General features: G+C 38.3%; 1 protein-coding gene across 1 annotated transcript; it reads right to left on the bottom strand.

Annotated features, from left to right (window-relative positions):
- Positions 1-586: 586 nt before the first annotated feature.
- ctsd (cathepsin D) lies at positions 587-10727 on the bottom strand. The gene is made up of 9 exons (XM_047581309.1): positions 10565-10727; positions 8341-8497; positions 6796-6919; positions 5778-5896; positions 5484-5683; positions 3946-4068; positions 3713-3857; positions 2588-2686; positions 587-1207 (listed from the first exon to the last, which is right to left on the bottom strand). Exons 1-9 carry the CDS (start codon positions 10624-10626, stop codon positions 1046-1048), a joined length of 1191 nt encoding a protein of 396 aa, XP_047437265.1. The 5' UTR covers positions 10627-10727; the 3' UTR covers positions 587-1045.
- Positions 10728-14279: the final 3552 nt, after the last annotated feature.

Genomic DNA, 14279 nt, shown 5'->3' with positions numbered 1-14279 from the left:
TTAAAAGCTAAGGTTAGCTTAGCATGAGGAGTCTGAACCGCTCACTTTTTAATTTAAAATCCAACTTCCTGCTGGTGTTAACTTCAATATTTAACATTTAAACTGTAGAAGAGGAAGCACGTAGACTCACAAAACCGGATAAACTGGTCAAACGTGACTCCAAAGGTTTTTACAGCAGCACTGGAGGCCAAGGTAACGCATCCAATGAAACCATGTGATCAGATAATGAGTCTCCAAATACAATGAGTTCTGTTTTATCTGAGTTAAAGAGGAGAAAATTACAGGTCATCAAAGCTTTTATGTCTTTACCGAGTTCAACCAGCTGATTAATTTCATGGATAAATATAACTGGGTATCATCTGCGTAGCAACGTATATGCTGCGTTTTCTAATAATATTTCCTAAGGGAAGCATATGTATAATGTGAATAATATTGGTCCTAGCACAGAACCCTGAGGAACTCCGTAGCTTACTTTGGTATATATAGAAGAATCATTGTTTACATGGAGAAACTGGAATCTGGTCTCATCCAGTTTCATCCATTAAAAGTTGAAGACAGACGCTAAAATGAAGTCACTGCAGACAGATGTTTTTAAAAACACTTTATTGAGGCCAATCACATTAACACATTAACGTCTGTCAGTAGTTAGAAGATAAAATAATTCCTCCTAAAACACTAATTTAAAAGTTCTCTTTAAAACAATCCCTGATAAAAAAAAAAAAAAAAGAAAAGAAAAGAAAAAAGAAGATCACTTGGATGTTTGACTGTACCGACACAATCAGCTGATCCCTGATCAATTCACATCATCACACCTGCTATCAAATCCATGTCTCTCTCACAAACACACACACATACACACACTGGTTAACATCAGTGCATTTAGCCTCTACACAAAAAAAAAACTTCTATTGCTAAATCTGGTCTGATTGCAGAGCAACAGAGAACTTGTGCATCTTGGATTTTTCTTGCGTTTCTTCTTGAACATGCGGGCGTAGTGTAAAGATGGAGGAGGAGGCGGAGGAGGAGGAGGAGGAGGAGGTGCTGCTCATTTAGTCTTAGCGAAGCCCACTCGGTTGTTCTCGCGATCGAAGACGGTGTAGTACTGGCCGATGAACACATCTCCCAGAATCCACAGGGGCCCGGCGGGGGCGGGGATGTCCAGACCCATGAAGCCGCTCAGACAGATGGTTTTTCCAGCCTGAGACACCTGAGGGACGGAGACGAGGACGACAACCAGGAGTTAAACAAATAAAGTCAAGAGCAGAGACGGGACGAACCGACTCAATGTGTAAAACTGAGATATTTGATCCCAGTGTCTTATGAACAATATATGGAGGTGATAATCTTTGCTGTGCACTTGTTCTACTGTTTATAAGTAACTGTGTTGAAGTAGGAAACATTCACGTAAAAACTAATAAAACTCATGGACAAACATCACAAATAATTCACTACCACCGACGATCCAAAGACTTTTTAGAAATTGAGACGGAGATTTGAGAGCAAATTTTAATTTTAAAATGCACAGGTCGCGAAAAATGAGGAGGTTTTGTGTTTCATCGTGTTTAATTATGGGTTACAGATCAGTTTAAAGCAACACTCAGACCTGGTGAAATTTAAAACTAATGTATAAAAATAAAATTAGAGATGTAAGAGATTAAAAGGCTGAAACAGGAAGTATCGCATTAAATTAAGAATTACTGCCTCACCTTGTCGGCTGTTGTTCTGTTTTTTTGTTTATTTTTGTTACATCACTAAAGTACAAAGTAGAAAGTGTTTTACTTTTGTAAAATATGGAAGAATTTAAGTTAAATAACTGATAGAGAAGAGGTGGAACTAGATAAGTTAAATAAAGTTCAATCAGTTAAAAGCAAAAACTTATTTCTGAACGTTAGCAACTTAAAAACCAAAAGATATTCAACTTGAAACTGTTTAAAACTGATAAAAAGCAGCAAACTTACGAGTTTTATTTTTAAATTTATATAAAAGACGAGCAGGTTTTGAATTTTAAATCATAAAAAAGGATAAAAGATATCATTCAACTTTTAGTCGATTAAAAAGAAAACGACGTCTGTAAGAGTCTGTGAAGTCTTTGATATATTTACTGCTCATCTATAGGAAAACAACCTTTAACAAAATTAAAATAAAAAGATTTAAAACTGAGAAAAAGCTTCAAACTAAAACAAAAGTTTTATAAAAGCGAATGTTTGACTCGATATAATATATATATAAAAACGCATAAATGTATTGTTCTTAAATGATAATTTGATGCAGATTTCATTAAAAATATATATGTATTGCTCTTCAATTATAATTTAATGCATATTTCATTTTCCTTTTAGCTCTGAGACTGAATTCTGTGACATATTTACTGCACATATCCAGGAAAACAAACTCTGTAATCGCAGACGAGAAAAGCCTCGGCCTCATCCTGGTGCTTTGCCAAACGAAACAAAAGCTGCACTTGTTTGGGTTTTTAAATGACGCAACGCACACAGTCCCAGTGTTGTGTTGTGTTGTGTTGTGTTGTTTTGCAGCGGTGGAGAGCGGCTCTCCGTCGCCCCCTGCAGGTAACGGTCTCAGGTCTCACCTTGAGGATGTACTGCTCCCCGGTCAGAGAGTAGGTCTGTCCTCCGATGTTGAAGGTGATGGTGGGAAGCGTCGGGACTTTATCACAGCTCACCATGTACTGAAACACAAACAGGTTGTTTTAGTTGGACAGAAACAATCTGGGACAAAATATTTTCATTTTACTCGTGAAAAATGATGAACATTAGCAGACGGATTAACGTCTAAGGAGTTCTGTAAAGTCTTTTATCAGTACGGTCCCTGAGGGCTGCAGACACCGTTGATATTTTTAAATATCAGTAAATTCAGCTTTTAATTGAATCTTAACTCTTAATCTCTTTATTTATTGACTATTTTAAAAACTGATCTCTTATACTGTTTCAGTAGTTGGCATTTTTTTAATCTGTTATGACTTTTTAGTCTGATTTTTTAACTTTCTGCTCTTATGTCTATTTCTGTTAATTTGGAGTTTTTATTTATCTTGCTGTAGTTGGTTTTATCATCCTCTGGTGTTTCCACAGTTCTTGCCCTTGTTTTAATGACCATTATGGGTTAAATTTAAGACTTTTTTAAAGATTATTATGTGTTAAAATGAAGACTTTTTAAAACCATTATGGATTAAATTTACAACTTTAAGACTTTTTTAAAACCATTATGGGTTACATTAAGACTTTTTTAAGACCATTATGGCTAAAAATTTAAGACTTTTTAAGACTTTTTTAAGACCATTATAGGTTAATTTTAAATTTAAGACACTTCCAGGTCTCACTCATCGTCTTACTAATTCTATTTTATAAAGAACTACGTGGAACTAACTGAATGAACAGGGTGAATGACATAAAGATTTAAACTTGACTAATTTAAGACCTGCGATGCAAAATATTCTCGTATTTAAGACTTTTTATAGCCATAAATTGGGATTATCGACTTTTAGACTTTTTAATATATTGTTAAGTTGTGTGTCTGTGCTGGAGATTGTTGAGGAGTTCTATACAAATAAAGTCCGACTGATTGATTGATTTGATATATGAACTGCACATATCTGAGAAATAAACGGTGCCAGATTTTATTAGCTGATAAATCTTCTTTAAGTTCAGCTCATTAAAAGCTCATTTCCTGTGAGGGTCAGGTTGTCTCTTCCTCTCACCTCCCCCTGGATGAGTGGCAGGGCTCCGATGGCTTTCTGCAGGGCCTTGACCTCCGCCGAGGGTCCGGTGATCAGGGACGTCCCGGTGTCCACGATGGCCTCACAGCCGCCCTTACACAGACCCAGCTGGCTGCCGATCGCCATCCTGCCCACGGAATAAAAACCCTCATGAGCCACACGGGGAAAAAAAACAGCTCCACCAGACGTGAGTGTGGTTGTGTGTCGCCGCTCACCCGTCCATGTGGACCTGCCAGTAGGCCTGACGGCTGATGTTGACGTAGTGGAAGTCCCCGGTGTAGTACTTGGGGTCGGTTCCTCCCAGGAGCAGCTCGCCGCCGGGTTCAGTGTCTGGGTTCCTGGTGAGGAAAGACAAACGTAACGGGGGATTTTAACGTTAACGGAGCCGATACAAACATTTTTAAAATGATCGGAATCTGAATTTATTTGTTTTTAGGTCAAAACTTTAACGCCCCTTTAATTTTAACAGAGTGAAACTCGTAGAAAACAGCACTTAATCTAGTGCATGTTGTGCAAATATGAGCATAAGGCAGGAATAATATTTACTCAGATTACAGAAACTTAACCCCGTAGCTCTTGGTTCAGCATGAGCTGCACACGTCTCCATCACCAGTAACAATCTTAGGAAGCGCTGCACTTGTAGTTTATTCTCCGTCCTTCTTAAATTTTTCTTATTAAAACTTAACTTTACATATGTAGAACGTAAATAAGTCTGCAGAATTAAAGTGGGGACTTTTACCTCTACATCTATTTACTGCTGGGGGTGAGCGATACTGGGAATTTTGGTATCGGTCAGATACCAGGTAAATACAGGGCTGGTATCGCTGAGACTTTCGTTGAATATCTTTGGAATTTTGCCTTTAGTTACTTGATTATGATAAAACACAGGAAACGTGTTCAGTCAAATAAACCTGTTTCCTTTAATTACAATATACAACAATTTAACAGTATAAAAATTAAATAATTCCCCTTTTACTGCAAACAACTGCTTCAGAAAAAGGTCATTAGTGCAAAATAAGGAATAATGTAACAAACACAGAAGTAGAACAATGTAAACAAGACAACAACGTCAGTTTAGCAAAATAAGGAAACAAAGGCAACAATGTTCTAATAAATATGAAAATTTCTCTTATTTAGTGTGACTTTTAACAGAATTTTACTTATTTCTCTTTATTATTTTATCTTCTTAGTGTAGCTTTTAGTTAATTTGTTTTATTTTATCATTTTATATTTTTTAGTCTTTTAGACATTTAACTGAATTTAACTTAATTTTTATTTTCTAAGTCTGGTTATTAATTGATTTTTTATCCTTTGCTCTTTTAAATAATTTTAATGTATTTTTATTATTTTTTTTACATTTTTAATCTGGCTTTTAATTGAATTTTATTTATTTTTATCCTCTAGGTAATTTTTACAGTATTTTATACAGTTATTTTTTTTTATCTCCATAGAGTTTCGTCAAATTCAAAGTGGTGAGTGTGGGATGTAAAATAGTTCAGAGTCAAGATGTGAAACAGTCGAAGCTTTTGAACCTTTAATTCATTTGCACAATTTTCCCATTTTATTTAATGTCTTTTATTTTGAAATTCAGCCCTACTTTTGTTTAGTTAATGATACGTGACAATAAAACTTTTTGAATGTTACTGAATTCATTTGATTTAACACAAGTATGAGGCAACTTAAATATATTATCACATATAAATAGATTATGATGATCTGCACCACCGCTTCAAGAACTTCTCTATGATCTCACCTGTTGAGGTAGAAGGAGAACTCGTTCTTCTCCACCTTCTTCTGGCTCATGATGTTGTCGAACACGGGAGCGACGCCGTCCACAGAGATGCGGGGGTAGGCCATGCCGAGGATCCCGTCGAACTTGGCGGCGATGAAGGCCACGCCGGGCTGCTTGATGGCCTCGCCAAACAGCTGCTTCTCCACCTGGATGTCTCCGATCTGAGGGGAGCAGGAAAATGGAAATAAAAAGGTTAAATCATTTCACACTAAAAGGACGAGATACTGAACGGTGACCGGATGGAGACGAGCTTACGGTGCACGTGTCCTGACTCAGGTAACCGGACAAACTGCCACTTCCATACTGGATGGCGAAGGCAGTGCCGTTCTTCACGTACGTGCTGGATTTAGCGGAATTATATTTGTGATGAAGCACTGTGAGGGAGGGAAACAGGACAAAAGGTTAGTGAAGATGTCAACTTTTTTCCCCACTTTCAATACACAATATTGTCATAAATCAGCCAAAAACTAATTTCTGGACACATCTGCATGGCCTTATGTTTGACAACCCTGTTTTAAATAGTTAATATAATGTTGGATGTTCAAGTGTAAATTTAAAAATGGGAAAAAAAAGTTTAGTTTTCGTTATTTGATGCTGTAGAAACAGGATGTGACATAATGGCGACCACCGGTTGCCATGCCAACCACTTGGTAAAGCAGTCCCCGTGGGACCGTGAGTCGTAAAAAAATAAATAAATAAATTTAAAAAAAAAACAAGTACAGTTTATAGTCCAACATTTCTTTGTAACTGGTTACTAAGTTAAAAGCAGAGCGAGTTGTTATTTAAACGAAAAAAAAAATGAGCGAGTCTGGAGGAAGTGTGGGCGGGGCATCTATAGTTTAGCTCCGCCCTCTAACTGTACTGATCAGACTCGGGATCCAAAGCCACAAGATGGCGCTGCCCTTATCCCCAGGAAAATAGCATCAGTTTGGCTAATGAGAGGAAGCAGGGATGTGTTGTCCATATTTATATACAGTCTATGCGCAAACATCAGCTTCAAGCGAACTTCAATATTGTGGCTTAACTCAAGGTTACAGGAGCGGCCATTTTAACCTGAAAAACATGGAGACCTTCAAACCTGACACAGTTTGACCCGTTCTGCCAAAACTCCCACAAAGTTACTGTCAGAAGCCCGTGAAACGCTACAAAGGAACGTTCTGACCCACAGGGAAATGTGACGAAAGGAATCTGATACTCTTAAAATAAAGTTGCGATCGAAGTCATGACCGAGGAGACGTTTCAGAGTGGATGTGTTTTTTTTAAAAATACTCACAGCACGCGATGTCTAACAAGGAGCAGTGAACGGAAGGAACCCACAGGTTGGAGGAACCTGTGTCGAACACCACGGTGAAGGTTTGCGGAGGCGTTCCCAGGCTGATCTCGCCATAATACTGGGCCTGCTCGGAAAGAACAGAATAAACAGAAAAGGAATAATCTCACACCGAGTGTAAACAAGGGGCCACCACAAGGTCTTATTGTGAGACCGCTGCTCTCAGATTCCAGCCGAGTTACAGTCAAATAGTTGCAGAGTCACGTCAATAAATCAGCTGCCTCGGTCTGAATGAGGAAATGATTCAGGACGTGAAGTAAACCACTTCTGCTTCACATGACTGAAGGACACTCAAGATCATTGCTTAGTAAATTATTTGTCGAGTCATCCAGACCTTCCTCTTTTTTCTGAGTGATTTATTCTGCGGTGACTGAGACTTGGTTTATTTGTCCAGCGCGCAGGTCAAAGTTTTAACTTTCTAAAGTACAAAAAAATAGAGTTTAATGTGTGAATATATGACGGGAAAACCAGCAGGAAAAACAACATAAACCAGGAATATTTGTCCTTATATGAATGAAAATGATTTTAACATGTACAGTTTGTTTGTCATGTTAGAATCTAAACCAGACTGAGAAAAAACATTTAATTTAGCACCTTTATTTTAACTTTGTGCACAGCTGTTTGCAGACTTAAGATAATCCAAACCAATGGAGGGTGAAATTCATTCATTTTGTGGCATTTAAAGCAATTTAAAATATATCTACAATGCACAAGAATCCTTTAAAAGGTAAATAACAACATGCAAAATGTGAATCTTTTTAAAGAGGGAATTAAAGATGGTTCATCTTTGTGTAATTTCATGCAACGCGTGTGGTGCAAAATGCTTGAAATGTACATTTATAAGTTTATTATTATTATTGTTATTAAAAACTAAGCCGCCCAACAACAGTCGTAACATAAAACCACATCTATATCGAGGCTTTTTGTTCAAATGCCTACGATTGTTATCATAGCGCGTGTGCAGCTGTTGAATAATGTAAAGTCATCTCCAATATTTAACCAAACCGAAAACAAAACTATCTGCGCGGCCGAGCGAGCCTGAGATTGTTGGAGAGATTACTCGTATTTATGAAACCAGAGCAGCTCGAGCCGCCCGCAACTTCTGGTGTGGACATATTTATCGTCTTCGCTCCTCCTTTCGTAATGTAAGACGGGTTTTTAGATGCATTTGACCAATCGATTTAATGTTTTAACAATCCATAAAACGCTGACTGAACATTAACCTGCAGTCAGCTGAGGATCAAGAGGCTGAGGCTGACTCACAGTTTTGAAACCTTACTTCCCATTTGCGGTGGGAGGTGGTTGTTACTGGTTCCGACAGACAAAGTCTTACTTTCCATTTAGTAGCTGAGAAGATTTGCAGAAAAAAAAAAAAAAGGTCAAGGCAGCGCCACAGGAGAGCTTTTGTTGTGGCTTTTAGCTTCTAAACGGTGCTTTAAAGACTTAAAGGTTCCCGGGTCAGTGGTTTGCAGAGGGGGGGGCGCTTACGTCAAGGTAGTTCTTCAGGGTTTCTGGAGTGGGTCCGTTGCTGGAGGGGAAGCCGAAGTTGTACTTGAGGGAGTGTTGGTCGGCCAGGAGCTCCTCGACGCCTTTCCCCGAGTCGGTCAGCGTACGTCTGATGGAACGGAATTTCTTTAAGGGAATTCTGGACGGGGGGCGAAACGAAGACAGTTAGTTAAGCAGTAAGTGTTCAGAGGGAAGGTGTTTAGTCATGAGGATGAAATATAACTGAATGTGCACCACACCTAATTTCTTCACAACCCTTAAAAGTTTTCAAGGAACACATAAAATGAACTGATAACATTTGTCATTCGAGTCCACGGCCCCAGATAACACCTGACCCACTTGTGACTTCCTTATCGTCATGGTGCAGTTTTTTTGCACACCATTGCAGAATGACCCCCCCCCACACACACGCAAGCATCACCCAAAGCCAAACACGAACTGGTTCAATCGATACTCGAGTATTTATTTTTAGCGCGCGGTATAGAGACGGCTGGAGTCGAGTCAACAATGTCTCCGGAGGAACTCGGACGGCCCCTGATGTAGGAGTCGTGTTGCAAACAATGAACGGGTACATGGTGAAATAACGGCTCAGAGAACAAAACAGACCACAGTGCGGGCGCACGTGGGAACTGAAAGGACGAATGCAACCACACAAGTTTCTATGGGCCGAGCGAAAGCTTTACTAACCCATCGAATGTGAAACTGTTTCCTGGGTGCAACGAGAAAAAAATAAATCATTTCTATATGGTGTGAGCATGTAACGTGGTCACCTGACTCTACCTCCTTCCTGCCAACTCCACCAAGCCCAGTAAAAGCTACAGGTATTTAGAATCTGCTCTGAATTACGTCTGTCTGTTATAAAAAAAAAAAAAAAAAATCATGTCTGGACAAGTCACATGTTGATCCTAGCTGTAAAAACAGGCGCCCGCGTCTTCAAATAAGAACAGGAACAACGAGTGAAACCTGTCGACCTGTCACAAGGTCCAGGGCCTGACCTATATAACGTTAAATATATGTGATATCATGTCCATAAAAAGTCTGTGACACACTAGTCACGCTGCCAACTAAAGAAAAGCAGACACTTATTCACTCAGGCCTTTTTTTTTACCGATGCAGTTTGTGTTTTTACCAAATATAAACAACTGTAAAGTGTAGAGTTGTTTCCTTTAGGTTGAACTGGTTCTGTGTGAGCTGAAGAGAAGCAGGTAGAGGCATGAATGAACCTCTCCTCCTTGTTTCCCTAGAATAAACAGCTTCATTCTGACATGACCATCAATCAGAAGTATGGTGGTGATGGTGTAAACCTTGTCTAACTCTTTATTTGCTGGTTTCTCTCCGATTATTGTAATAAATCTCTTTAACCATTATCTTTCAACATGTTTGCTCATTTTATTTCATCTTCTTCCCATTCTGTTGTTCCATTTCCAGCAGATCTGATGCTACATCGTTTTATTTAGTGCCTGTGCAAACACTTCCTCCATGTTATATTTGCCTATAAATCCCCTCTTTCACATTTTTTTTTTATCTTCCTGCATACAATCTACAGATAAAGTTTGGTGTCAATGTCTTAATTTTGCATCTGTTTGCAGGTGCGTGATCTAATAGTCATATTTTTGCACTATCCACTGTCAAATTAAACATCTGCTGCTCACATGACATAACTTTCATGGTTGATAAACATGTAAATGGAAACAGGTGCATCACCAGAATCGCCAGAATCGAGCTAATTTTCATATGTAAACACCATAAAAGCACAGATGCATTAACGGTGGTCGTCTTCCATTTAGTTTTTGCTTGTCCTGGATTCCTGCGACACAGGTTTAATTAATAATTTACGTAATAATTCCCCCAAGTGTTGCAGCTGTGAGCTGTAGGGCGTTAGCAGGAGGAGGCTAACAACTTAAGCTACATATCACAAGATCAGCTGTTTGCAACGACGAGATCACATGAACTGGAAAGACGACACAAGCTTACGGGCTAAAGTTAGCAGCCTGAATGGAAGCAGAAATGTGGCGTCAGCTAATTAAAACAATTAAAAAACAGTTACGTTTAGCTTTAGCATAGCTTTTAAGTCTTTAACATTGAGTTAAGCTGCGTTCAAGAGCAGCCAGCAGCAAAGCTGTTCAGCGGCGCTAATTTAAACCGTTAAATAAATAAATTATCTCAACATGAGAATAAATGTTTTAAAATGTTTTCGTTTTCTCACCTGACCAGGGCATCGTTGGTCAGCACTAACGCCGCGAACACAACCAGGAAAAGGGTCCTCATTGTGGAACAAACACGGATTGAACAATGACAGAGCAGTTTGTTTTTGTCGACTTTTATCAGCTGACTTTAACCACAGCGAGTGACGTCACCCCCAGCGTCGAGTCTTGTGACCGGAAGAAGAAATAATTTAAATCGTCCGCTTTTTTTTTTTTTTTTCAAAGATCTGGCACAAGATGTTCGCTTATAAAATGTCGACTCTTCTTTATTACACAATAATAATAATAATAATAATAATATAATAATAATAATAATAATAAACGTATAATAAACTATTTCACCAAGTAGGAATTCAAGTAGGAATTGTTAGCTGATATTTCTTTTTTTTTCTCTGTACAGAATTATAATTATTTAATTTTATATGAACAAACTGACATTAAAAAAACTCAACAATTTAATTCTACACATTTGTCACATTTGTATTCCTAGTTTATACTATGATTTTTCTATTTAATTCATTTGTTTACAAATTTATTAATTTTATTTTTTCCCAGATGAAGAATATATCTTAAGATATGTTTTTGTTGTGAATTAACTAAAATATTTTCATTACTTGCCTTGTTAGCTTGTTGTTTTATGAATGCTTTTGCTTAAAGCCCACTTTAACAGACATCCATTGTACTGTATATTTTGTAATTATGACAAAAAATATATTTAATGTAACAGATTTGAGCTTGAACATCAATTAGCTATAAGCTCTAATGGTATTTGAAACAAACCAGGGGCCACTGGACAGTTTTAATTTAACATACTGTAAGCAGTGGGACAGTTTCAAACTGCAATTTCTTCACTTGAGTAGTTTTATATTTTTCTTCAGCACTTATTAGTTAAATAGACCAGTTAATTGAGGCGTTTTTACGGCAAACACAAGCCAAGCTAATAATTTATTGTCCTATGGTGGTTTAAAGGTCTAATGACTTTGGAAGAAACCAATGCTTATGTAAATCAGTTATTTCCAAACAGATAATTTATTTAAATACATCTGAACAAATTGTGCATTTTGGGAACCCATTCGTCTTCAGTAATAATCTTTTGGATTATTTTATTCTCGGCAGACAGTGACTCATTTAAACAAATTAAAGCTGCTGGGATTCCTGCTGTCTTGTAATGCCGAGGACTGAACACCTAGTGGCTGACTCGTCCCACAAATCCATCCACACGATCCAGAATCCCTCCCTCCATCCTTTCAGAGTACGACCGCGGCTCGATAAAATCTCTTGAGCTGGTTTCCTCCCGACGTGTTTGCAGCTCAAAGAGTCGACAAACTCCCCACAGATAATTAAGCTGTTGACAGCATGATGCCAGTTGATTAGCTGAGCTGCTGGTTAGAAAGTCTGATGGTGTGGACTGATTGATGGAACGGCTGCACATGGATTTAATGAAGATAAACCGATAAACCATCAAAAAAAAAAAAGTGTGTTCCTTCCCTTTATGAAAGCGCTGCAGATAAACTTCCTGTCATCACCCTGTATCATGGTACAAGAAGTTGTTTTGCAGCTGGAGACTGTGACTGAACAAGATGTAATGTTTATACTGTCAATGTTGGAAGTATTTAGCGTCACTAAAGAGTTACAATACAGACAAAACTGTGACTATAAATTAAAAATATTTACCTTTTTTTGACTGTTTTGATTAAATTAGCAATCAGTGAAGGTGAAACATTTTGTGTTCTGCTGTTTCAGCAAAGTAAGGACTTAAAGTACATTCACCACAGATAATAGTGTCTACAAAAGTGAAAATGTTGACCCGAACAGGTGCTGCCATCTTGAACCCTTGACGTTGTTTGCAAGATGGCGGCTCCCATTTCCGAAATATTTGAGCTTCACTTGCGTGAGCTCTTAATGCTCATTTAAGTGACCGCAGGACGTAGACGCCGTAACTTACGTAGGAAGCCCACACTGCTGCAAGCCGTTTAGATCACTAATTGTATATACCTACTATGGACACACCCATCGTGGCGTCACCCATTGGATTCTGAACCTTGACAAGGAAGCCCAAAGTGGGCGGAGCCCGTGGTCGCCATATTGGATGAGCTTTACTCCGTCCGAACTCCAAATATGGACAAGGGGGGTTGTGTCAGACGTTGAGACCCGCCCACCCAACTCTCTGCTATCTGTTAGCTCAGGCTACCACCTGTCACTCAAAGCGGGAACGCCCTTGATTATGCAAAATTTTTAACCTTAATAAACGAATGAGTTAGAAAAAAAATGAATCCCCTGTGCAGTTGTCATAAATAGTGAAATAAACTATTGAGACCAGGCTGTAAACATGTTTAACAATGCAGTTAAATTGGGCTTTTTAACATGGGGGTCTATCGGGATTTGCTCCTTTTTAGAGCCTCTAGTGGCCACTTGATGAACTGCAGTGTTTTACACTTCCACATGGGCTTCATTGCTCAGACCTGGAGGTTGCTGCTTGGCTTAGATTTGTGCGCTCGTAAATCTAGTTCATTCTGTAAAAATGTCACACAAACACTAGCTTTGTCTTTTTTGCCAGTTGGATTAATTTTTGTTTTCACTTCCTGCTTCACTTTTAACAATGGGGACTTAAACTTCCGCAGAAACTTCGCCGAACACGAGTCGTACAAATGTTGGTTTCTCCAAGCCTAAACCACCAATCATGCTTTCATCTTTATGTACTGTCTTCTGTGCAGTCTTTTATCTTTTAAATGGACAAGGAATTAAAAAAAAATAAATGTTTAAAGACATAAAGTCAAAGCCAGACATCAGCAAAAAGGCCCAAATTTACTGGAGCTCAGATTTCTTCCTCTTCTATATCCCTTCGTCCTAAACTGTGCATACTTGGTATATATCCCATATTGTGCATTATCAAGTAAGGAAAATAAAATGGTTCGTTCATTAGCTCTATGCTGGAGGAGTGTTTCCCTTCTGTCGCACTACGGTGAAAGAACGTGACATCAAAACTCACTTAAGCTCTGAAAAAAGGAACTGAATTCTACGAACTTTGAGAGAACTTCTTTCACTTAATTAAAAATGTAGACATGGAGGAGGCCTTGGCAAAATGAATGTGTGATGAAGTCATATTGTTTAACTTTGTATTGAAGGCCCTGAATTGTGTGCTTTTAAAAATACTTTTTATTTTATTATTATTTTTTTTTTACTTTTTTTTCTGCTGTAGGTGTTGTTAGCTTTGTTTGGTTTTGGAGAAAGGAAAAAAAAAATCAATAAACAAATGTTAAATAAAAAGCCAGACATCGAATTTTAAATACCAGCAACCATCATGAAAAAAGAAAGTGCAACAAAGCTGTGTCATGCGACGTGACACTCATTTCCATTTGTCAGCGTTTCATTATGAACTTTCACAGCAACGTGACTCACCCGAGCAGCTGAAAGCAGAAACCACGTGAGCCCAAACCTCAACAGCAGCGATCAGGAAAAAGAAATATTTGTAAGTTCAGGTGAAAGGTCTGGAAAGTCATGAGAAAAATCAAGAAACAGCATTAAGAGGAACACGGGTCACAAGTTGAAACTAACCAGGGGAAATGACTCACGTTATTTAACTGTCCTTTTGCAAATTCTAATTGCAACAGCAAATAATTTTTGCCTAATTGCTGATCTGAGCTTGTGGATCGTGATGCTCTGTCTGCTGACTGCTGAGTCCTAATTAGTGGATCAACAAAATACTGAAGCAGTCAG

This window comes from Mugil cephalus, chromosome 3 (assembly GCF_022458985.1).
Source record: "Mugil cephalus isolate CIBA_MC_2020 chromosome 3, CIBA_Mcephalus_1.1, whole genome shotgun sequence".
Classification (NCBI taxonomy): domain Eukaryota; kingdom Metazoa; phylum Chordata; class Actinopteri; order Mugiliformes; family Mugilidae; genus Mugil; species Mugil cephalus.
The sequence above is the reverse complement of the archived record's forward strand: the minus strand, read 5'-3'. Positions and strand labels throughout refer to the sequence as shown.